We start from the raw sequence: 27,238 nt of genomic DNA on the forward strand, positions 1-27,238 counted from the left end.
CAGGTGTTAGTAGGGTTCCCTCAATAAGTTCTCCTGTGGCAATAGGCACAGCAGCAATTAAGTAAGCAGGAAGTGTTATAGGTTCTGAAAGGGTGCCCGCGCACCTGGTACCAGGACAGGGAATACAGAAGGATTTATAGGTCAACACACCAGTTTATTGCTTAACACACAATTAGACAAGTCCACACAGGAATAGGCCGATCCACACAGAGGCAAAGGGTAAGCCCAAATAGCTACTTTAACTCACATTTAGCCAATAGGAGTGTCCCACCCAGGGTACACTCCTCTTTGGATACAGTCCCAGTCAGCATCAATAGCAGGTCCGGGTTCCCTCCCTATAGGCCTGGAGGTAAGGAAATGTTCCCACAGTTGGACAGAACCAAAGCAGGAAAGAATCTGAATCTTTTGTTCCCCGGGGCAGTGTATTTTAGAATTCCCCCTCCAGAAGAATGCTGGAGGGGGGAAGGGACAGAGTCCATTCTGATTGGCTCAGTTATCCAAAACTTGTGCTCAGTCCCCTCTCACATGCACAGAGGAGCTAGGGTGTGAGCCTTTTGTTCAACTCATGTGCACAGCTTGCTTTGGAGGGAAATTCCAGGAACACAGGAACCAGAGATGCAATATAAACTGGGGGTGAGGAGAGCTGGGCCCGTCCTGGGCAGTACTTCTAACATAGGGGAGTAGTTCTGTGTTATAACAGGAAGAGCTGAGCTGCACCGAGCACAGCTATAGGAAGGAGCAAGGAACACATGTTGACGCAAGTACCTTTAATGAGAATGACTTCATATGCAACTCACTGCAGGGAAAAGTGCACATTGCCCACTGTCCTTGCAGACATAATGAGCCCTCAAGAGTAACAGGCTCTTCAAATGAATACTCCAATCCAGGCTTTTAAAATCAAAAAGAAGTATAAATTGAAACACAGACATTAGCAAAGCATTACACATTTATGCTGTACCTAGGACGTATGCATCTGTGATTAAAAGGTACAGCACCACTTTTGGCCTTTTTTTGTACTTTGCAAACTTTATGAGGCATAGAAAATGAGCCCTATGTTAAATTTCACATGTATGAAAAAAATACTTTTTAGTGTTAAAACAAAAAATGGTATAGGGATATTTCTTGACTTTATTTTCAACCCCCTTTTTTCATTAGTAACATTGTAACAATAGATTTCCAAAATGGCTTGTCTATGATACAAAATGTTTGAATACAAGCCATACACTGTCAATCCAGTAACATAAGAATTAATATTTGTAGAGCTGATCTAACAATTTCTATTCACTACATTCACTAACTTATGGATAAAAAATGAAAGACTGCAAGAAAAAAAACACCTTTAGACTATAAATAGATAAATGTAACTGATTTTTCCAAACTTGTATTCATTGTAATTCATGATACTTGCATTAAAGTATCATTTTGTGACTAAATCACATCAGTTTATACTTGGATTTTAGTATTTAGTATAATAGTTCAATAGTACCTTTGGAAATAAGCTGTGTATTAAATGTTTGCATGTCTTTTAAGGTGCAAGGGCACCTGTTCCATAGAACATCATCATATCATCTGACCCATAGATCTTATGAATGACTCGATATGACAGAAATGGTGACCATTAACTTTCAGTTTCCAGATTCTGGCCTCACACATCCTGTTCCTGGGTCAAAAATAACCACTAAGGAACTGAACTTCATTTTTTCTCCCAGTGGTGCTGCCATTGTTCTCTAAACGTTATTTGGGAGTATAATTTAGGAGGCATTCAGTTAGAACTTGTCATCAACAATGAGACAAATACTGATATATGTGTCAGATTTTTGTAAAACATAGTAAAGTGCAAACAAGAGGTGGAATTCACCATTTTTTGCACTTTGCATTTTACTTCCCTGCCTAAATGAATTTCAGTGCACGGAGATCTCATGGCCTCACGACTACAGCTCTTGCACTCTTCAGTGCTTTTGCCCCAGGCTTTTCTAAATGACACCTTGAAACTTTTATTACCCTGTCTGTGCTTCTGCTAATCAATTTTATCTTTTTTCTAGGCAATTGTGTATCATGTGTAACCAATAAACCTTTGTATCATTTAGTGAACAAGATCTTGCTATCCAAAAGATGAAGGGCAAATGGCCTCACATTAGACATGGACTAATAAAATGTCATGGTAAAAACGAGAATAAAAGAAGTATATTTAACTATTGCATAGCTCACATTCTCACATTGGTTCAGATTCAATGCATGTGAAATGGTATTTTATGGTTATAAAGATTAAACTTGAAGAAAGAAAACTTTTCCTAATTCAGGTCCAGTTTTTATTTTGCTTATGTATTTATAACTCTTCTATATGAAATGTAGGCTAACTATTCAATGGCTTTGGACACATTTCCATGCTTAAAGAGGGGTGTTCTGCTTAAATATCCTTTGTCTCTAGAAGACATACTGTAGTTAGCAAATGGTGAAATATGAGGGAAATTTCACCAGTCTGTGTTCATTTCTATGAATTGTTTTGGAGACATATTTCTGAATGGATGAACTGACACTTTAACACGTTCCCTATGATGTGATGTGCTGAGCTCTATGATAAATATGCACCTGAATGAGACCAAATAAAAATCCAAAGGCATTTTATATAAATCTTTGCATTTATGCAACTCTATTAGATGTAGGTAAATGTATTCCCCATAGTTTGTTAATGCAAACAAATATATTTGAAAATCAAAGCCCTGATTATTTTTATTTTCACTTGTGAGGATGATTTACTAATAATAATTTACATCTATTTTTAAAATCCAACAGCTTTTATAGTGTGAAAAACAATAATTTACAGCTTTGTAAGTTAAACATTTTACAACAACCTCTACCCTCTAAAATTCCAAATTATTTCACTTTGCACATAGGCAAGTGGCAGTTAATTTTAGCTCTTTTCCTTACAGCTTTAGTTTGGTGTATATAAAAATCAATTGTCTGCTTGTTAGTAAAGCCACATGAGGTACTTGCCTAGCATTTCCATTCAGCAAATTAACAAGTGTCACTGCTTAAAAACAGTGTAGAAAGTACAGAAAAGTTTTAGACCGTATGTTATAAATAATGTTGAAATTCTTCCTTTAGTCCTTTACAATTTTTAATGATAGCAAATAAATTCTAAATCCCTAAGTACCAATTAGGCAATATTACAAGCAGTATAAACAATGTAATCATTATATATGACACTAATCACAATAATTGCTGCCCATGAGAATTTCTTTGTCAATTTTCTTCTCATTTTAGACCACTTAAAAAGAAAAAAATATTTAATTAACATTTTGAAGATTAATTTTAAGATGTTGTCCTTCTTGAAAATTCTTTGTCAAATATAAGGTGAATGTTTAAATAAAAGACAAAAAAAGTCATTTGCAATGCTACTCAGAATAGGCCCTACTTACTCCAAGCAGAACATCAATCTTTCTCTATCTCTGTATTGGGGGGGGGGGGCTGACTCTAGTCTACTTTGATTTTCACAATAAACTGGGCACCAGTTGTCCTTAAACCACAGTTAACTGCTCTATTAATGGAACCTAGACTCACAACATACGTTCATCAGCATGTTAAAATGGGGCTTCATTCATTTTCTCATTATTACTGGCATTGGAAGGGTACGTATTTACAATTAGCTGTAGCACTCATACAGGTATAAAGCCCCAGATTACAATGCCCTCATTAGAACCCCACAAAATCTCTCTACTCCTATGTCTATTCACTCTAGTCTTTTAGATTAAGCCTTGAGATGTCATTTATTGGGAAGGCAGTTTGTCATTAGTGCAAAAAATGGGCAAAGTTGATCAACACTGCCTGCCTCTCACCCGGGATTGCCACTCAGTTCTGTGCACATTAAATATAATATTGTCTAAGTGCTGTAGTGCTTTATGAGGGATGGGTCATTTAGCAAATTAGAGAGTGGCAGAGGACATAGGCCATAGGGGTCCTAACTCTAGTTATTCCTTATTTTTGCAGTCCCTCTCTTGATTTTTCATGTCCATTAATGAGTCCTACTTGGCTTCAGGTTCCCAGCATCCACATTTCCACTTCAGTTGGAATCCAAAGAGGCCAAATCCAAGGACCCTTAAGATCTTCAGCAGAGCACTTGAGCTTTACTGAAAAACAATCATAGGTCTCTGATTTAAAGTATAATCTCCAGGCAGCTGACAAATCTTAGGATCTTTTAGGCTGGGGAACCCATCTAACAAAGCTTGGGCTAATATAAGGCATGCCTCACCTGGATGTGCATTTCTCCCACTAGCTAAGGCAGTAAAGAAGAGGGAAAACCCCTATTCCTTTAAAGCAGTCAACAGCTCTTGTTATACTAACTCCCAAAATCAAACTCCTTTTTACTGTTTCCTACAGTTGGAAATTGGATTAAATATTCTTGTATGGCTTTATTAACTCCTGCTTGGCTTTAGAAACATTATCCCCCAGAGTGTCTTAAGATTAGCTTGAAGATGCTGCTATAAAGAAAAAAAATTGGCATATTTTTGAAGAAAAGAAATAAATGTTACCCAAATGGCAAATGTATCTGCAATACTTGCAAGAGATGTTTGTGGGTTTTATGAATTGTTGTTTCCAAGAGAAGTGTGTAAATTTTGTGTATATGCCCCATATGAATGTCTTAACCAATGATGAGGCTACGAATATGTGCCTTTAATTTTACACAGAAAAAAAACTTTGCTTTATTGCAAATTTATAAGCCTGCATCAAGTAAATATGTGAAAACTCCTTTTGATACAAGCGCTTATGTCAGAGTTAACTGAAGAGTAAGACAAAATGGAAATTTGAAATCCATTGATATCAAAGGTTATAAACCAATGGTAACCACATACTGTATACTATTAGTACATATTAAGAGGATATTGAAGCCTCATGATGTTCCATACACCATTGCAACTGCTTTTATATATTTCAAAAAGGAGACACAATAAATTATCAAGTGTGTTCTAGGTAAATAAATTCCTAGACAAATGCATAATGTTATCTATAATGTTTCCCATTTTGTGTGTGCAGGTTTTGATTTGTGGTAAATATATAATCATTTATCATAATTTTTAATAATACTACATATTGTGTTTAACATGTACTCTGTTACTGTGTTTTAAAAGCATTGCAAGATCATTAGGTAAATGGACAACAATGGAAACATCTGTTCGCGTGATAATCAGCACTGGCTACTTTGTTGCACTGAGTCCCAAGGGCCGTTAAGGTTTTCAGCAGAGCACTTGAGCTTTATTGAAAAACAAACATAGGCCTCTGACTTTAAAAGATAATTTACAGGAGGCAACTGACGGGAAACTTGCAATGTGCAAGAAAAGAAAGCAAGTCAAAACTGACCAGGGGAAGGCAACAAATAAGCAAGGCAGGAAATAAAGGTTAGCTAAAAAGGCATCTGACACTTTCTATTGTAACACCACTTTAGGGACACAATGCCATCATTCAACCTTAAAATTAAACCTTCATTCCTCTAATCACACAGGATTCATTAGTGTCCATTAGATCTACTGATAATGGTCATAACCCCCCCCTTGAAGGAGAAAGAAAGCATCATTCACTGAAGGAAGCTAATATTTTAGGGTATATTTTAAATCCTTTTAAAGTCCTTTTTCGTTCTATTAATTTAATTACATCTGGATTTTAAAAATGTTCAACACCTCAAAATAATCCCCAGAGAACAGATACCTATACAGACCTTTCTGTACACTCAAATATGTAAAACTATATACACATACTTAAAGCAAGTGTCGATTTTAAGCCTTGGATAAAATGCTTGTCCAAGAAGCCATCCAAGCCCCTCTTAAAGTCATTAATAGAATCCGCCATTACAAAATCACACAGCAGAGTATTCCAAAACCTCACTGACCTCACATTTTCACTGCTTCAAAGAAAGTTTAGCTGCTCAAGATAAAACGGTTTTCCTTTGTTCTTTGTTCCTTTCTATGTGAAAAAAGTTTCCCCACTATAATGTCCTCTCATGTACTTTTAAAGAGTAATCATGTCCCTCATAAGTATTTATTCTCCAGAGAAAACAACCACAGTCTTGACAGTTTTTTTTCTCAAAGTTTAACTTTTACCAGTTTAGTTTCTCGTCTCTGCACTCTCTCCAGCTCATTATTATCCTTCTTTAGGACTGGGGCCAAAAACTGCATTCCATATGTTACACAAGGCCTTACCATGGATCCATAAAGGGACAAAACTATGCTTTCATCCCTTGAGTTAATGCTCTTTTCATGGAAAACAATACTTAATTTGTTTGTGTAGCCACTAAGTGGTCTGCCTAGAGTTACACAGCTTGGTATCCACAAAAATCTCACAATCCTTCTCAATTAAGGAGGCTGCAGACACTCTACCATTTAGAGTATAACAAGCAGCACAAAAAAAAACATTTTTCCCTATTCATTGTGCTTGCACAGTATTTGACTACATGCTATAACTGTGGATAATAATTTGTATTAATTTAAAAAAATCTAAGTTTATGACTTGCTTCCTCTGTGTAAATAAATGCTGAGCAGCCTATCCATTTTCTTTTGCAATATTGTACAGGTATTAGATTCTGGGTCAAACTGACCTATTCCTATTATGTTCTGGACTTTCACATTGGTAAGAGCCCATTATGATTGATGGCAATATGATTTCCCTGTCCGATTCAAAACTTGTCAAGATTCAAAACAATGTCAACCAGCGCTTGGCACCAGAGATGCTGTAAGCAGTTTGGGAGGGCACATGGATTAGGGACTACCAAGAGATATCAGCCATAGCACCATAGTGCCCTAGTTTATCCAGAAGGTATTGTGGCTTGATGTATTGTGCTTGGGGATATGAGAGATCAAAAGGACCAAACCCCAAATCCTTAGGACAACTTGTTGGCAGGCCTAAATATATTTAAATGAAAACTTGCTTCCAATGGGAGCAAAACCTAAAGCAAAAAGACAAGAAGAAGGTTGATGGAAGGTGCAGTTGGACTTTTAAAACTTTGGGGTGGGCATTTTCCAGGAAAGAAACATTATGGTAGGTATGATAGAATTTTCCTTACACTGTGCTTGTTTTTCAAATGAATACTGGTTGAACAAATGATGAACAATAGATAAGATCAAATAACGTTAGAATACAGTATGTCATCTTGCCTCACCTTAGTCTTGATTACTCTAAAATTCTAAACATCAAAAACATTTCATATTCTAATTGATGAACATTTGCTCAAGGTTCTTATATTATTAGGTATGCTGGATAAAATATTGACATTTTTAAATGTTACTTAAGGCTGAGCTATAGCATATGTTACTTGTACAGTATATTTCCTCTCTTGTTGCACAATTCATACTGTCCAAAGAGGATATAAGCAAATTGGGTGTAGCCTGTCAAAGTAATAAAGATCATTTTATAACAATAAATGAAGAAATGTTAGAATGATAGGAATCAGATTATTTTTGTTTCTATCTACCCTTTTATGTTTTGAAAAAAATAAAAATAAAAATGATGTAATATTTAAAATGATAAACTGATTTGTGTGATTCTCACATCATACTGATATACCTATTTTTAATCATATAATATACAGTACAAAGATTTTTTTTAATAGGAAGCACAAAAGGATAAGAGCCTTTACTGTTTTTTTGTTTTAAATAAAAAGGCACAAAAGGTACAGGTTACTGCATCTTAAATTGGATTTTAAATTGCATGTGATTTGGCAAGCCGTGGTCTAAATGATCACTGTGTTTTATAGTCCAGTTGTCATTGCTATGGGAGTGTGTGCTAAAAAGGATGTTAAGAATAGTTGGTACTGTCTGTATAGTTACATACAGTATGTTCTTAGACATTAAAAAGACAGACTGGAGAGCTCGCACTGAACTGAGGCTAGGGTCTGCTATATGTTGCACATTTACTTGGAAATTCAGACTGGTAAAATGTTTTTATAAAAGTGTTGTTAAATCATTGAAATACCAGCATATAGACACTGTTACAAAACATACCCCAGTTATTGTATTCATACTGGCAAACTGTATGAAAGCCTTTCTGTAAGCATGTGTGATTGTGTTGTTTATCCTGTTGTGCTGGGCAACTGCATGGTGAAGATTTACCTATTCATCTTATCCTGTATGAAACCCCCATTATTACGGGGGGGAAGCTGCTCTTATCACTTTGTGAATTATAAGTGTACTTTATGTATATATGGCAATATATTCATAGTTACATCGTTAAGTTGAGTTGAAAAAAGACCAGAGCCCATCAAGTTCAACGTTTCCAAGTGAACCCAGCACATACAAACCTATACTGACCTATCTATGCGCTCACATACTATGCATATATATATATACCAACATCAATACTAATGGTGGGTTTTAGTATTACAAAACTCTTGATTATTATGGTTGTTTAAGAACTCTTCCAACCCACTCTTAAAAGTCATTAACAGAATCGGCCATTACAACATCACTCGGAAGGGCATTAGACAGCCTCACTGCCCTCACCGTGAAGTTCCGTTCCTCTAATCTAAAGGGGTGGCCTCTGGTGTGCTGATCATTTTTACAGGAAAAAAAAAGAACATCCCCTATCTGCCTATAATCCCCTCTAATGTACTTGTACAGAGTAATCACCTTTTTCCAGAGAAAACAACCCCAACCTTAACAGTCAAATCTTTCATCCCCTTTAGCAGTTTAGTCGCACGTCTCTGCACTCTCTCCAGCTCATTAATATCCTTCTTAAGGACTGGAGCCCAAAACTGCACTGCATACTCAAGGTGAGGCCTTACCAGGGACCTATAAAGGGGCAAAATGATGTTCTCATCCCTTGAGTCAATGCCTTTTTTTATACAAGACAGCACTTTGTTTGCTTTAGTAGCCACAGAATAACACTGCCTGGAATTAGACAACTTGTTATCTACTAAAATTATCAGATCCTTCTCAATTAAGAATCTCCCCAACACACTAACAGTTAGTGTGTAACTCTAATTGAAATTATTTCTACCAAAATGCATAACATTGAACCTTGTTTTATATTTTGCTGCTCTCTTTTCCAGTTTTGTCAAATCACTTTGCAAAGTGGCAGCATCCTGCATGGAACTTTTAGTCTTAACAATTTGGTATCATCAGCAAAAACTAAAACAGTTTTTTCATTAAATTAGTCTGGCAAGATCTGTTACGCATAAAACCATACTGGCACACACTTATAGTATTGGGACTTGCAATGTATTCAAGTATCCTGTCCCTCATTACCCACTACCACTATTCCCTTTTCAGAGATTATACACCACATTCTTTGAAATCGCTCTGAAACATTTCTCAGTGAAATGTTGTCACTTATTGTCAATGTACAACCTGCCTGCTGTGAGCAGTCCTAGTGCAGTCACTTAGTACCATTATACAACCTCACTCCAGTCACATAGTGCCAACCTTGATGCTGTCCTTTTGGTGCTACAGGACAAGACTACAGTCAACTGGTGCCACAGATCAATCAATTATTGAATGGCCCTATTTAATAATATTCAATTTGATTTTCATTAAAAGTGCTATATGCTATTGTTTTTTTTTTTCTAGTATCACGTTGCCTTTCTTTCATTATTTTATTCAAAAACTGGAATGCAAATGAATATTGTCTCCATTCCCCCAGCATTCTATCAAAATACTATCAAATTTGTTTGGCAATTGATTTGTTTATAAAACAGATATTTATTACTTGCTGAAGTGGTAGGAAATTGGCACAGAACCCAGAGAGACATTTATCATTTCCAAATAGTACAGCTGGGAGCTGCCTTATGAATTGTGCCTACAGTAATTAAGCTAGTATGTTGAAGATATCTTCGTTTTACAGTCTTGAACCTGAAAATGGGTTTTCTACATGCCCCCATTAAGAGCTGCTATTCACTGTGTTCAGAAATACAGTATGCATGTACCAGCTTTCCTCTAAAAGCCATTAACACCTTTATGGTAGTGAAGGAGAGCCTGGTGGCAATAAAGTGTGAAAGATACAATCGTCTTGTGTCACAGAGCTATTATGTGTAATGAATAATTAAACACCAATCCAGTTATAATTCAGTCTCAAGAACATGTGCAATAATTTATACATTGGTTGTTTGGCCAGCAGAAAATAAAAAAAAAAGTAACCAAAATGAACAAAGGGTATCACAATTCCTGAACCAAAACAAACAAAAGTATCACAGTTCCTGAAATCAATTAAGTTATATTACTTAATTATATTAAGTAGTTATATTACCTTAATAAAAATATGTCTTATACATTTTATTTGTGGAAGATGTGTTGTTGGAATGCTATTGCATTTGAAAAACCAGTGCTTTGTCTGTAGCTTACTTATAGGTAGAACAGTTTTTCTTATTTTTGTGAAAGGGAATTTTAATCAGCAATGGTAAAAAAGAATCAGGTAATGACGAGAAAAGATAAATCACCAGAAGGCCTTTAGCGTCTGTGTCAGATATTTTTCACATAAAAGCTGTGCTCAAAAGAAGAATCAGCCTGTAAAAATTTACATATGCTACCCCACTGTCCAAAACCAAGTTACTTGGAGCATCGGTTGCTGCCTTACAAAACAAATTGTATTATTATGTGTCATAAACAGTCATATTACTGAATCAAAATGAAACAGTAGAATCAGTCAACTGAGAAATGCCTGCTGCTTTTTTGTCTATGATACTTCATATATTTTTCAGATATTACAAAAATGGAAAGGAAACTTGTGATTGAGGACACTTTATGTATTGAGGAAACGCCTTTTTAAATCCTCCAGTTAATAAAATATTTAATTTAATATAATATTTTTATAAAGCTATAAATGTGAAACTGATCAAATGGTCTCTTTCCTGAACTGTTATACACCCTTTCCATTAACTGTATCCAACATGGACCAATAACAACTAAAACCAAAAATGGGTAATATAACATCCCTTATATTGGTCTATTTAGTGCACTTTGTCAAAGATGAGGTAAATGAAACACTTGAGTTGTTACTAAATTAGTCATATACCCACCTTTAAAATCATATGTCATATGATTTTACTTCTGGCTGTGTCCCTTCCCAAGATGTGTGCCTCTGATACCCCCAAACTAAATAAACAGCCTGCTAGAATAAGCTTATGTTACCTTTGATGAATTATTTTTACCAAGTTAAGCTTCTCAACAGCAGCTCAGATCAAACTGAAACTCAAAATATGCTATGGACAACTTTGAAGGCAAGGATATTTGTAATTTTAGGGCTGCTGAACTATTAAAGTAAGTTTAATGTATAAAATCTAGTAGTGATGTGCAGGCCAGTCAGAAACCTGCAGGACCCACGGATTTACCCACGGGACCCAAAGATTTACCGGTGGGCTCAGGCTGAAATCCACACAGCTTTTGCAGGCCATGGGTGGGTTCAGAATTAACTTTACCATTCACCATCCTGCAAACCATATTATTCCCTACTTCTACCTTTGGTTATTTATAGATCCTTGCCTGCATAACCTGCCCCTTTCATAACATCAGAGAGGGGCAGGTAGGGTGCTGGTTAGAGATGAGCGAATATGTTTCGCTTCGCCGAAAAATTTGCGAATCTTTCAAAAGATCTGCGAAACGGCAAAAAATTCACGAAACAGCGAAAATGTCGTGCAGCAAAAAAATTGTCGCCTGCAGCTATTATTTTGTCGCCCGCGGCTATTCTTTTGTCGCCCACGGCTATTTTTTTGTCACCCGCGGCTATTCTTTTTGGACGTGCGGCGAATTTTTCCACGGCAAATTTTTTCATCCGTTTTGCGAAACAATCCGCCAATGGCGAAACGCGGAAATTCGCCTTGAATCCATGCCTGGCGAAACATTTCGCCCATCACTAGTGCTGGTCTTTAAATACAGAGACTCGCTGGGTTAGGGCTGGGTGTGGATAGGACACCGATGGGTTAGGATCATGTGCAAGTTGATTTTTTATTGACCCACACATCACTAATATCTAGCCCGATGCTTTTGTGAAGCAGACAAGTGCTTTTACTAGCTACCCCACTCTTAGCTCTCACTCCTAAAGAGAGTAGTCACCACTTACTAGTTCTCATTCACCACTCTCCACCTTCCACTGAGGCGTTCTCTTATCTCAGGATCCTTCTTCTTACTGAGGCCTTCTGCTTCCCTGGAAGAATCCACCCTCCTCTTCAGAGTGGAGACCAAAGGGTGCTGGTACCCCCTATGTTTTACACATTAGAAAGCATTCCCATGGGACTGTTGGAATCTCTTACCTCTTGCAGGGCACACCTAGACTTATGATGATAGCTCAGTAGATTTAGGAGAATATTAAAATAACATTATACATATATAGTCAAGTGAAAACAAAGGTCAAATATGTGTATTTTTACATCCAAATTATTTTTAAAATGAAATACCTAGTAAAGCTAATTATGAGCCCTTTTTTCTTACATCACACATGTACATCACAAAATGTACCCCATTAATTTATATGCCAATAAAGTTGGCAAGGTCTGTTTATTGAATCTACATTAATGTTGGCTGCACAAAAAGCTTTGAAGAAAACTAAAAGGTATTTTAAAATGAAGGATTTTGCTAGTTTTCCAGAAGTTCTTCTACACCAGTTATCCAGCTGCAGCATTCAAGGAGCATGTGGATGCCTAGTAGCAAAGTAACGTTCCACAAATAAATAAAAAATAATAAGGAAATATATACTAGCAATGCTAATAGAAATATTTTGAATTCAGTACAAAATTATCTACTCTATTGGGACATACATTTGCCATTTTCAACGGACTTGCAATTTACAGGCCTGCTGGTCATGTATTTAACCATACAGACAGAGGGACATTGCCTGCATAGCAGTTTTGCTTGCTGAGATATAGTATTTTGTTTGAAAAATCAAGGAAGCCACCTGGATACATTCAGAAAATCTCAGGTTTTTTTTTTCTTAGTAACACGTGAAAACATCATTTCACAATGATTAGCCTTTCTGAATGCCTAAGGTTTATTGAGATCATCATTCTAATTTTAAACTGTAGAATTCCAGTTCACAGCACATGCACAGCTCATGGCACAGGATGCTGCAGAATCTTAGCTGACAAATACATTTGCAAGATTATTACATGAACTCAAATTAATCAGCAACACCTTGAATGATGTTGACTGTCTTATGATTTTTTCTATGACCTTCAGGTTTCCTTTGAAAATATGACAAAATATGAAGATAAGCGAAATTTCCTTACTATCTTAAATTGTCATTCTTTTTTTTTTTAGCAATGAGACTGAATGTCAACAGTTTAGATTATACTTACTTAGACAGCTTCAGGGAAAGAAGACATGAAAAAGAGAAAGGAAACGGAAGTAGGAGGTTGAGGGAGGGATTTTAAGGCAGTGGAAGGCACTGGAGATTTAACCCAGGTATGTCAGATAGCATTTATGAGGACAACCTCTGGCAAGGTATGTTATATTTGTATAGTTCTAGCTGTGCATTTGCATTTATTCATTTGATTTATCTGGAGATTATTGTAGTGAGTCTTTTTTTGGAGTAAAAGGAAGCAATAAAAGAGAGTTAATCTTGTATCTGTGGGCACCACATAGTCTACCTGTACCAATAAGTTTATACTCAAAAATATTGATGAGTGAACCTGTCCAGCAAAATGGCAAAAAACTTGTGAAATGCATTGAAGTCAATAGGAGACTAAATTGGGCATTTTTTGTATTAGCAACATTTTTGTCTTGGCGACTTTTTTGTCTGTGTGACATTGTTGTCACTGCCAACTTTTTCATGGCCAATTGTTGCCACAGTTTCGCAAAAAAAAAAAATTGTCTATGGAGAAATGCGGAATTTAGCTGCAAATCCATGCCTGGTGAAATCACTAGTCAAAAATCTGTCTAAAGTGCTGTATCTGCGACCATAGTAACCATAGTATGCAGTTTCTTTGGTGTCAGGTAGGTTTGATGAATAGCTTTAAATTGAATTATTTTGTTTCGTATACTGAAAATGGGTTGGTATCAATTGACTACTCTTCTTAGTCATCTGGGTGCAGGTGTCTACCATTGGTCTCCCACTCAATTTTTATCCTGGTTCTGGGTTCATATTTTTGGTAATTGTTTATGCTCAGGTTTTAGAGAGACATTTTTGTTTGTCTGCCATTATCATTGCACAAATGGAATGGTATTTAAGTATTGATGTATGTCCGTATTGGTGTATTATATTTTGGAAATATATAACTTATGCAGTAGTTTGCAATCTCTTGAGAGAATGCCTCTGGCCTATTGGCCTTTTTGCTCAATCAACTGGACCATACCACAACTATCCCTATCCCCAAACACTTACTGTTTTTGTCACCGAAGGCAAAGGTTTTACTGATACAATTTTTTACCAAATTGTGCTTTAATTCAGTTGTTTCTATGGCAACATGTCTGACCTTAGCTATGGAGGCAATCAGGTCATCCCTGGCTACTGCTCTGGCCTTCCTAAGTTTAAGGTTACTGAGCCTAAGTTCTTTGTCCAATAATTGTCCACAGCCGCAGTCTGCCTTTCAGCCAGAAAGGATGTAGTCTCCATTGTATCCAAAGTTGGGCATTAGTCCCTGTGATATATAGCATGGACCATCTGTTATATCATAGTCTAATTTCTTCCAATCTGCATTGGAGTTTTGTTCATCCGAGATGGTTGAGCAGGTAAAGCAGCTGACAGATTGTAGGTTTTAAGACATAATTGATATATGCAGGCTCCAAGCCTATATGTGCATTTAAATGTTAATAGCAAACTCTTTAGCAGGAAAGGGAATTTTGCATTAGCCCTTGCGGGTCAAAACACATTATTTGTTGCTTTGAACTGTGCTGTTTGGTGCTATAAAACTAAAATATGTATATAGTTAATATAAACTAAATGAGGTATTACTGGCATAGCATGTGAGTCTGGGTCATATTTCATATCTCTGAGGTGCAAGACTGTTTCTAGGTCTGGACTTAATATATTCCATTGCATCCTCATGACTCTTAAAAAGAAGTGAGATCTGTATCTACTATTTTATGTTTTGGCAGATAACGCAATTTACTGATTCTTACAGGCTTTTTTCTGTCAATGAAGTTAAAATAGCTCATGATTCTTCTATAAAATCAAGCTGTACAACTATAGATTTGTTAATTTTTACTTAAATAACACTGACCCTAGTTAAGTCAAGAGTGACATAAAAATCAAGAGAAATTAGCTTGAATACATTGGCATTCATTAAACGTGTGCAATTTTTTTCAGTAAGCTGCTCTCCATATAGATTTTATTTTGAATATAATATTTATATAGCTTTACTGTATTGAATCATTAACTAAATGAACTTAATAAATAAATAATCCTGGGGGCTTCTAACATCTGTGCATAACTTTAAACAAAAAATGAGTCAGGGTTGACCTTGTCAGTCCCATTGGGCTTTCCTACCCTTAAACATGTGATCTGTTCTATTTATGATACCTCTGCAGATTCAGCTGCTCAATAAAAGGTTTTGACACTTAAATTCCTTTCAGTGGCTGATAATTTTGAACATTGTTGTCTACTCAAGCAGAAGGTTTATCAACCCCTGACATAATACAATACAAGCCAAAGCCTGAAATCCCTTGGTAAATGTCTTCCTTCTAAGAATGCGGCACTGCCATACCCGGGAGTGGTTCTCCTAGGCTCTAGTAAACCCTATCCATGTATGAAATTCCTGTATGACAGCCTGCACTAAATATATTCTGTTTATCTATCTACACACCAATAATAAACTTTATTAATGTTTTTTTATTAATAAATGTATTTATTAATGTTTTAATAATACAGGTTTCCGTTATCCTGAAACCCATTATCCAGGTTTCTGAATTATCCAGGGTATTTGAATGACAGAAAGCCATCTCCCATAGACTCAATTTTAATCAAATAATTCACATTTTTAAAAATGATTTTCTTTTTCTCTGCAATATTAAAATAGTGCCTAGAACCCCAGATTACGTGAACATTCTTGACAGTTATAGAACATCAAAAACATTTTTAAACACAAATATTACACTGAATTACTTTTCCTAAGTCTCTTATCAAAAAAATCTAATACTTTAAGATGTATTTGTGTATGTCTGTCCAATCAGACATTAATGAAATCAGGCAGGAATAGAAATAACATGAAAACATTATGTTTTTGGCTTCATTTATCCTGCACCAAGCATCACCCATTTGTCTCAATCTATTAAAATATGATCCAGAAAATATTTGGGGGGGTGATCTATATGAAAACAATCAACAGAAATGAGTGGATTTTCCTTGCCTAAACAAAGGAGTATTCATGAATATATTGATCAGATAAAAAAAAAACATTAACTACGCAATGACCAATACTAAACATAATTAGCAGACAGTTCTGCTGTTTTTCTCTCAGGTGTCTGGACCCTTGAAGTCTTGACTTTTAATAAGCATGCAATAATATAATATACAATAACTAAATATGCTATTGAATGAAATCCAGCAAGTTAAGCATTCAATTTCCCCCCCAAAAATCTGAAGGTTTCAGTTGTTTAACCAAAATTTTGTACCATATTTTGCCATATTACTATATTTTCTCCAACTGAAAAAAACGCAGCAACAAATATTTTCTAAAGCCCCAAAAAACCTTGAAAACTTGTGATTTATTTATGTGCATTTTTATAGAACTCAATGGGAATTGTCTCAAGCAACATTTATTTCCCCAGTTTATTAAAACATTTAATGGAACAATCTGATTTTTGCTTGTGTGCAACCACAAATATCTGGGTTGAAAAAAGCAATGTGCTTTTTCCATGGGGCTCCTATAAGCTCACAAAATGGAGTCCAAGAATTGCACTGTTCTCTGTGTCAGCACTATTTATACTGTATGTGGATGGGTCATAGCCCCCTGGAATGCACTCCTTCTTGATCATGTAGGATACACAAGGCAGGAATGCTAAAGAATTCTAGGAGCAAAGAAGCCCTGTATTCAATGCTTAGTAAAAGCAGGCATTAAGTACCAAGCTCCACTGCATCCATATCTGTGTTTTTGTACTTTACACCCACTATGAGTGGCCACAAGTGATGCTGTATTTATTCAGACGTGCAAGTTATAGAGAGCTGGTGGGTGCAGGGTACTAAGGAACCCTGTTCCTACCACCTTCCTGTAAGTACAGGGCTTCTTCCACTTGACAGAACCGCACTTTGAATCTTGCAAAGGACTATTATTCTGAGGAGACATACAGAATGCAGCAATATCCCAAACACATGTGCGAGCAGTAAAATGAGCACTAAGAGATGTGATTTTTCACTCCTTAGTGCTTTTACACTTGCATCTGGAGCATTATTAAATGACCACTAATATGTTGCATAAACATGTCACAAAACTAAGAGTGTCACTATTACTTTAAGGGTACTCTACCATAGTATCCATTTTGTGCTTCCCTACATATTTGTTTTATAGAGGCTTAGTGGAATATAAAATGCAAACAATATAAATATAACAACATGCAAATGTATATTATTAATGCATACTGTATATCTTGATCACATCACAAATTATGAAGAAAAGTTTTTATAAAATAATATCCATGACTACATGTAGATACTAATATATGGATAACGGCTAACGGTCAGCTGTCTTATTAAGCAAATCTCTACATTATTTTCTGAAAAGGGATTATGTATTCCTGTTTCGAAACATAATTCTAAAAATTTGTAAGGGCATTAAGCATATTTATTTATCATAAAGACATTTTTAAAAGAAAAGCATGTATTGATAATGCAGGTGTTATGTCGCTGACACCTCTGAGGTGTCAGTAATTAACCTTGATAATGTTGTCAATTTTGCATTTCAGAGATATGTATGTCAATGAAAGGTCTTGTGGCTACAAACTGAACTTTGACTCGCATGTCTTCATTTCAGAGTTTCATCATTATTGAGGTTGAAACAATGTCAACCTCTTTGGTTCCTTTGCTGATCCGGAATAATGCAAATAAAAGATGTTTAAATAAAGTCCCCCATAAAATATGCCCAAACTCTGACAAATGTAACTATATATTAGGCAATGTATAATGCTCATTTACACCATTTACACTCATACCTACCCTAGCAAACAGTCCGTGGTTTGTATGGCAAACTGGAAAAAATGAGAGAGGGGCTAAAGGAATGATCAGTAGCAAAAATAATAACAATAAAATAACAATTTTCAGGCAGAACTGAAAGCCAAATTGTTCAAAAACCCCAAAAACAATAAAATATAAAGATGCTTACATGTAAATATTCTAACATTTTCTTAGACTATTGCTGTTATAGATGTAATAAAAGTGCTTTTTAGGGTGACATGCTCCTATATATTAATTTTTAAGTTTGCTTGGATTTTTGGGTCATGCTAAAATGTTATCATTAATAAGCTTGTTGTTGTTAAAAACATTTCTTATTCATTGCTCTGCAAATACATCATGCCAACTCATTTATTAAAGTGACATTTTTATTATAATAAAGTTGGTGTTCTTTTATTAAAAAATCTTAAAGATCACCATTTTTGGCTGGGCCTTCCATTTATGGAAATCTGAATTATTTAAGAATTAAGTTTAAAAAAATGAGGAGTTTAAAGTCCCTTATTAGTGACAAGCTAATTATTTCACCAGGCATGGATTCAAAGGGAATTTGCACATTTAGCCTTTGGCAAATTGTTTTGCAAAACTTCTGAGAAAATTCGGCTTGTCAAAATGGGCTCTGTCATGCAAAAAAGTTGCACGTGACAAAACATGCTTCGCACATTTTTCGCCGGGACAGATTCACTCATTGCTAGCTCTTATCCCTTCATCAATATTTCAGTGATAAAAGCCCCATAATAAAGGCAATTATACATCTTTTATACCTCCAGAAGGTATTACTCCTACATTTTGTAAATAGCACTGGGTGTAACAAACTCCTACAAGGGTACCTGTTTTCTAATAGAATAAACTTTTCTAAAGCTGCAAACCTATAAACAAAAACAGATCTCCCCTCATCTTTTAAACTGTATTTCAAATCAATTCAACATACATGGGACAAGGAGGATGGACCCATAATATCAAATAAATCAGACGACAAAGTAAAGAGCTGGAGGTGAAAAAGGCAGCAGCTTTATTCAAAATTGAAAATAAACTGTTATCCGGCATTTAAATCATAGTGATTAAAGGAACAGTAACACCAAAAAATGAAAGTGTATAAAAATAATTAATATATTATATACTATTGCTCTGCACTGGTAAAAGTTGTGTGTTTTCTTCATAAACACTACTGCAGTTTATATAAATACCCTGCTGTGTAGCCATGGGGGCAGCCATTTAAATTGAAAAAAGGAGAAAAGGCACAGGTTACTAAGCAGATAACAGATAAGTAGCAGATTCCCATTGTATTCTACACAGTTTATCTGGTATCTTCTTATGTAACCTGTGCCTTTTCTCCTTTTTTCAATTTAAATGGCTGCCCCCGGGGCTACACAGCAGCTATTTCTATTAACTACAGTAGTCTTTCTGAAGCAAACACACAACTTTTACCAGTGCAGGGCAACAGTACATTATATTTTTATTTTTTAGTGTTACTGTTCCTTTAACAAAATGAATCTTTAAGCTTATAATGCTTCGAGCTCCCACCGTAACTGCCAGGAACCAATCAATATTTTTGTTACTTTTTGTTACTATTATTAAGCAAAAGACAATTTTCTTTTACTTTCCTCCAAAGCTACAAAACTCATGCTGCACCAAAATCCCACCAATTATATGCCAGTATCCATTATACCATATACTAAAATTGAACAAATACATTTAACCTTAAACATGCCATCCCCTGTCCCATGTCCGGCTGAAGCCAATTTTGTCCCCCAGCTGCCAGACAAGCAATCATAACAATTCTCTTTATCCCTGTTCCTTCTAAGCCATACATAACGTCTGTTACTCACTGGACAGTTTCTCACCATGTTTTTACTGTGCTACATTGCACATATCATCTTTGCAACTGAAAAAACAAGTCTGTTATATTTTTTAATTAGTATTATTTGTTTTCTGTTTTTAATTATAACAGAATATATTACAATTCTTACATGTAGAGACCAATTTATTAATGCTTGAACCTACTGACTTGAGCAATCGATTACTTAAAACCACACATAGAGGCAGATTTATCAAAATGTGAGTTTAGAGCTAAATACATAAAAACTCACCTATGTTCATTCCTATGAGATTTTTAGAAGCATATTTATTAAATGGTGAGTTGTAACTTTCACCCCTTGTTAAATATGCTTCTAAAAATCCCATAGAAATAAATAGTACGTGGGTGAGTTTTCATGTATTAAGCTCTAAACTCATATTTTGATAAATCTGCCCCATAGTTTCTCTATCTGATTATATTAGCTTGCTAAAACCTGACAAGCTTTATATATTTTTTTTAAACACAATCAGAAAAAGAAATGACCACCAGCAAGCCAAGGTAATCGAATAGAGAAACCATGCTCAAGTTCAGGAACTCCTATGTGATTTTAGTTACCAATTGCTCAAGCTGAGAGCATTGATGAATCAGCCCCTCAGTGTAATGTTAAGACTTATGGCTATTAGTAAGTAATTTGATGATATATCTCTAAGAGCTTGACATTGATGGGCATTTGCTAAAGGTTTTTATTTTTTTCAGGATTCATATTTTTTCGCTCAAAACATGCATTTTTGGCATTTATTATTCAACAAAATTGTGACAAATCTGAATAAATGACACCATCTAAAAGCTGTCAAGATCATATGGATGTCAATAGCAGGCATCCTTTTAACAACTGAAAGATCTTTCATTGCTTCGTTGTTTTAGAAGTTATGGGGGTTCCATGTCTCTTTTTGTTCATGCTTTTTTTGTTAATGATTTTTTTAAAAGGCTGTTTTAAAAAATCACTTGGCATTCACAGTTGAATTTAGTCATAGGGGCACATTTACAAAAGCGCGAACGCTCCAAGAGTATTTTTGCCGTTTTTTTTCGGGCGTCCGCACAACTTTTTCGTACAGCGCACAACTTTTTCGTAAGGCGCACGACTTTTTCATATGGCGCACAACTTTTTCGGACGTTTGCACGAAAAAATCGGAAAGGTTGTACTGCTGTTTACTGTTGTTCGTACGAAAATTTTGTGACTTTCGGATCGCCAATACGATATTATCGTGACTAATACGATTTTTTCGTAAGCATTTTCGTGATATTTGCGATCTTACGAAATTTTCGTTTCCAATACGTTTTTTTCCCATTCGTGATTCGGATTCGTGGATTAGTAAATGTGCCCCATAATCTCTAAAAGCACAAAAATCAGAATGTTAATTATTCTGCCCCTTAGAACCCCTAGACTTGCTAAGTTACATGCTACTGAATGCTTTCTGAAAAATCTTTAAGTACAAATAAAGCAAAATGTATTATTCATACAAAGCTGTTTTTAGTATTTTTGCATAGTTATTTACATATTCATAACAGCTGACAAAAAAAACAAAAACCCATCAATTTATCTACAGCAATTTCCATTTTGAGTGACTGACACTTTGTGAGATAGGGAGAAGTTAAATGCTCAAGATAAGAAAATCCCTTTGGGCTGACAGATTGAATAAGAGCCTTTTGGTGCTCAATATATGTGTTTAAATTGCATGTGGGTCAAAGAACTTGATTGCTTTAGACCTGGGATGTATGTGGCTAGCATAAGTCCCCTATATTACCAAGCCTGTGGGCCAAGTAAGAATATGAAATATTATTAATCAGAATATGAAAGCAACTAAAAGGTAGAATCATTTTAAAAAAAATTGTACATTCTAGATTATATATGTTGCTTATAGATTATATAATGGTTGCTTAATTTGTAATATCATAAGAGGGATCACATCTGTTCAAGTAAATGCATATGAAAGTAGGAAGACCTACAAACAAAAAGAATTATTGATCTAAAAATGTGAAGTTACCATCTTTTGAAAACACCAAGCATTAAATAACTAACATTTGTGTAAATAAAGCATGTTCCTCATATAAACAGAAGGATAGATTCCAATAGTATGATTTTTATAAAGGTGCTTAGACTGAATATTTTTCCTCCCCATTGTGGAATATATTGATAATAAATAGGTCATGTTGCTTGATTTTCTGGACACTATTTTTCATGAAGTAATGACCATGGTGGAGTCTTGAGATTTACATTTAAGCATTCATAATATCTAATGCATTTATTTATTTTTTGGTGGAGGTGTAACATAATGTGCATATCAAGCTGCACAATTGAAATTGTGGACCTTTACCAAAGTGTATATATAGATATTTCTCAGTGATGCCCATTATTTCCTGCATCAAATGAGTTTCTAAATTGATCTAATTTTAATGATCAACCTAGAAATAACGAAATTGTTCACATTCACTGAAAAAGAAATAGCCTTTCATGGGAATCATCATTCCTGACAAGAACTTATATTAGATGGTCTTTAGTAATGAATCCTGAAGGCTTTTACAACAATTACATTGTCTTTGAATTATATTTATTAAATTGATAGGCCAGGCAGCCAGTTTCATACAAGGTTTGTTTCCTGACTTGGTTTTGATTTAAACTAAGCTATATATTTATGATTTAAGGACAAAATGCATTTATAGGGCTGAAAAGTTCTCTAAAGATATGGACATATATAGTTAGTTGAAATATTAAATATCCAACCCATAGTGCTTAACAAAAGATGTGAGAAATTGGGAGATTCTTTATTTTACTGAAAATCTCAGAAAGGAGACCTATTTGGGAAACCTGTCAATGTATCTGTTTTTACACACTGTTCAAAATGTATTTTATTTTCAATTGTCTCAAGAACATAGGGTGGCTAGAATTTACCTGTGAGTACAGTGTTTGGACAGTGATCCCTTATATTCCTTGACAATAGACTTGTACTACAGTACTTCTGCACAACAGAATACCTATGGAACACTTTTCTTCTCCATGAATAAATTCCAGCCAGCTGAGAAATCACAGAAATTACCAATGATGCCTTACATTTAGGAAATGACTGCCAGTGCCAGTGCCAGTGGTGCTTTTCAGCCTTCAATTATTTGAACATCTTCATTAGAGCATAGAGCAGGCCGAAAAGCACCTGTTGCTGTCAAACCTTTCCCATTAGAAATGTAGGTGGTAGCTGTTTTTCTGCTAGCTTAAATGCTCTGGTGGAGAAAATGCTCCATGGACCATGAGAGTTAGTTATGGAAAAGTGCATATCTTTATGTTGATTTAGATTTTTTCAGAATACATCAAGACTTATCTTATAATTTGCTTATTAAAAAGCTATGGTCCAATGAAAAACATCTGCCTATTTTATCTGACCATAGCTTTTTAAGAAGCAGATGAATGAGTGATATAAGCAAAATATTGGATATGGAGTGCTTAAGTCTAATTAAAAATAAATGCTTGTACTTAACATTTTTCATTCATTTAAATTAAAAAGGGTATTAACAGTGATATGAACAAATGTTTACATGAAATGATTTTGACTTAAGAAACTCACCTCAAAATACCATACAATTTGATGGCTTTAATAATAAAGCAATTAGGATCAGAATAAAACTTTCATCAGAATAAGTCTTACACACTAATAAAAATAATTTTATTATACAGGTAAAACTGAATTTAAAAGCTGTCATCAATGCAAATGTATTTTTTAAGTTCTGTCCAAAGAGAATATAATTAAAAATAAAAAAAGATTAATATTATCTAGCTTTGTTTGTGGAGCAAGTATACTTTATATTGATTATTGAACTTACCATTAAAATTAACTGCCCGAATATAGCTAAGAAGCTCTTTTCCATCAATAGTCTTCATTCGTGGGCAGAGTCCAATATACCCAGGGCAGAGATCTTTGTGCATGTTATTCAGTGCATGAGCCATTGAATATACGGCATCTATCACAAACTGGACTTTTCCTTCCTGTTCAAAACTGGAATGTCGTCCAATACGTTCTAACCCTGTAGAATGAGAGAAGCTGTGTTCTTATTTTCTATAAAACAATCATTTTAACACTTATATAAAATATCCAATGAATTAATCATTTGGGTGTTTTGAAGGTAGCTTTAAACTAAATGATAAATTTATTGTAGCACTTGTTTCCCTTACAATTTCTCACTATTCAAAGGAACCAGAAAAAAATCTGTAGTTTAAGTTTTGAGGTAATCATGACTTGCATGTGCCCACCAAGCTAATTGCCCTTGACTTGGCTCATTCTGTTCTTTGCAAACTGCAAATGATTCCCAAGAAAAATGCTCAACCCTAAAGCACCTGGTCTGTCACCATTGCGTAATGTATTAATTCTGTACTTTTACAACCTAGAATAGAATTACTATTACTACATATTACTACTACTATTACTACAACCTAGAATAGAGTTACTATTCAGCTGCTTAAAGCCAGTGGTAAACTGGGCATTTCGACTTTTTCTGTAAAGAAAATGCTAAAATTGTATTTACTGGTAATGTTTGTAAACATTTCTTTCTGCAGTTTTATCAGTGATTTTTTAAATTTAGAGAGACCAGAATACGTGACATAATGCACTAAATCCAGGATTCATCTTGGATTTGCTAGAATCCTAGCACTTTTTGAAAAGTTTGCCCAAATTCTTTTTATTTCAGTATATAACTGTAAAACTTTGGACAATTAAACTCTTGTTTACAGGTAATGGAATAAAAATATTTTTTATTAAACCCCAATATGCAAATTAGGGTTTGGTTTTGTAAAAATTATTTTGTGGAGAATTTGGTTTTCAGCTGAATTCTGAACAATGATGCATTCAGTGCATCACTGAAAAGTGACATGGAACCAGTTCCATAAACATTGTTTTTTTTTTTTGTGTAATTATTTTCCCCCAAAATAATAAATGGAATTATCAAAAACAGTGAAATAAAAAGTTGAGACAGATAGGTATCCTACTGGCTTTAAACAAATTAATGTAAGATCTTAAGAGGCTGCAAAGTAGCCAATCATAGGATTTAGAGCCAGACTAATCCTACTATCGGTGTACCAAGTACATCTGTACGTTTCATACATGGGGATGTATTTTGCTTTCAGGTAGTTAGTTTCATTATATTTTAGCCCACTTACAGTAGACATAGGGATATAATATTTTATGATGCTCTGTTATTGTTTGGGGTGAAATGGTACAGGAACAACTGATTTGCCTTAAGTACTACTGTTTCTCAATATATTTATTCTCTCATCCTTGCAGTCATGAAATAGGGTAAGTATTGTTCTTCTCTGTATAAATTTGATGTAAGGGTATGGCCCCACACAGTAATAAGATGTACCCTTTTCACATGTAAAGGGGTAAATCCACATGTGTAGGATTCCCAGTATACACATGTACTTTTACAAAGGTAAGCAGCCCGTTAAAAATATACTGTATACCATGCTCATAGCAAATAGAGAAAATACAGATAAAAATGTAATAAGGACTTCAAAAAAAAAATGTTGTGAATTTCTATTTCTACTGCTACATAGAAATGAAGAAGGGTTAGAAAAAAGTAATCCAGCCATAAAATATTAGTAATAAACTACAGAGAGAAAAATCATACAAACAGTATCATACAACAAAATGCATGATGGCTTGAAAGCGCAAAGGGGGAGAAGTATATTTATATTTTTCCAGTGTGATGCTGTGATATATGCAAAAGTTATATGCAGCATAAGATACTGTATGTATGTCAACAAGGTAATACATTTTACAAAAATGTAGCTCATGGATAATCTGAATCCAACTGGATGCTCCTATCAAATATTGGTAAAACTTAACATACATATATATATATATATATATATATATATATATATACATATAGCATACAAAAAGAAAATGCCGCACTCACAGGACTTAGTAATGAAAAAATAAATTTATTTATTCCAACGTCAACCTAAGTCCTGTGAGTGCGGCATTTTCTTTTTGTATGCTGTAATATTTTTAATACTGCACCCAGGTCATCTTTTACTGCACTAGACGTGAGTGCCTATTGCTTTGGACTTTTTTATATATATATATAATTTTGCAATCAATTAATGAGTAATATAGTCTTCTAGAACAAATAACTTGTGGACCACAGGGGTCCTTTAGATAGGTTTTAGGTCTGTGTTTTCTCTTAATTTTCGTACTTCCTCTAGTTTTCCATCCCAAATTCCATGTCATTTTTTCCCCACTAACGGTCGAAATGGAACTATTATAAACGTATATGTTTATTTTCCAACCAACCCAAAAGAGCTTTTAGAAGTTTCTCTGATAATAAAACTCTTACATTTGAAAATACATAATGCATATTGTTGGAAACTATGGAGCCATAAAGTAGAGCTGGTCTGATTGTTTCAGAAACAAGATCACTGCTAAAAAACATGTTGGCCAATGAATGACAACTTAATTTTGTCCTTTTCCAATGCAGAGAATTACTCATGTATGCCTTAAGGATAATAGCACACAGAGCATTTTTGTCCCTATTGCCCTCCAGCATATAACAGTGGTAGTCAACCAATGAGAGACAGGTGACAGGTAAACCTTTGTGCAAAAACACTCAAATTAGTGTTGTTGTATAGGCATCCCTCAGTCACTGCTCCATGCCCATCAGCCAGGGGACATTTTATCTAAAAACACTGTTATTGTTTTCCACTCGATAACAGCAGCAGTCAAAATGTGCCATAGATTATACAGACTTTGAAAATTTCAATTCAATATTTTAGGAATGTTCACTGGTAAAACCACTGTTTCTCAGTTGGTTTACTTAAATTAGAAATGTACAGTTGCATTTACATATGTTATTTAGAATACATAAAGATACATTGTACTGGTATGGGATTATTTATTCAGAAATCCACCATCCAACAAGCAATTTATTCATTTACAAATTTGCTTTTTAATCTGTAATATTTAGAGAGTACTTTGTACCTTATAACTAAACTACCGTAAATCCACATTTATGGTACATCCCACAAGTTTGCACATTCATTTTATATAGAGAGATATATTGAGAATTAAACTTTTTGAACTGACATATTGTGTAGGCAATATAATGTTCTCTGGGTTTCTGGAGTAAGGATTAAGCCTCCATCCAATTAGTATAGGGGGGAGATTTACTAATCCAAGAACAGTCCAAAGGTGTCCGAATGCATTTTTTCGTAATGATCTGTATTTTTGCGACTTTTTCGCCGCCGTCGCAACTTTTTTGTATGTTACGCAACTTTTTTGTCACCGTCGTGACTTTTTCGTATATTTTCCGCTACTTTTTCGTCGCCGT

At 34.8% G+C, this 27,238-nt stretch overlaps 1 protein-coding gene across 4 annotated transcripts in view; it reads right to left on the reverse strand.

Annotated features, from left to right (window-relative positions):
* The window catches only part of grm8 (glutamate receptor, metabotropic 8), a 444,690-nt gene that overhangs the window by 79,523 nt on the left and 337,929 nt on the right, over positions 1-27,238 (reverse strand). For all 4 annotated transcript variants that reach the window (XM_018092300.2, XM_012959967.3, XM_018092299.2 and 1 more), the window contains one exon: positions 23,738-23,938. In XM_018092300.2, the coding sequence (XP_017947789.1) occupies positions 23,738-23,938 (201 nt within the window). The remainder of the gene's footprint in view (positions 1-23,737; positions 23,939-27,238) is intronic.

The sequence above is a fragment of the Xenopus tropicalis genome, chromosome 3 (assembly GCF_000004195.4).
Source record: "Xenopus tropicalis strain Nigerian chromosome 3, UCB_Xtro_10.0, whole genome shotgun sequence".
NCBI lineage: Eukaryota > Metazoa > Chordata > Amphibia > Anura > Pipidae > Xenopus > Xenopus tropicalis.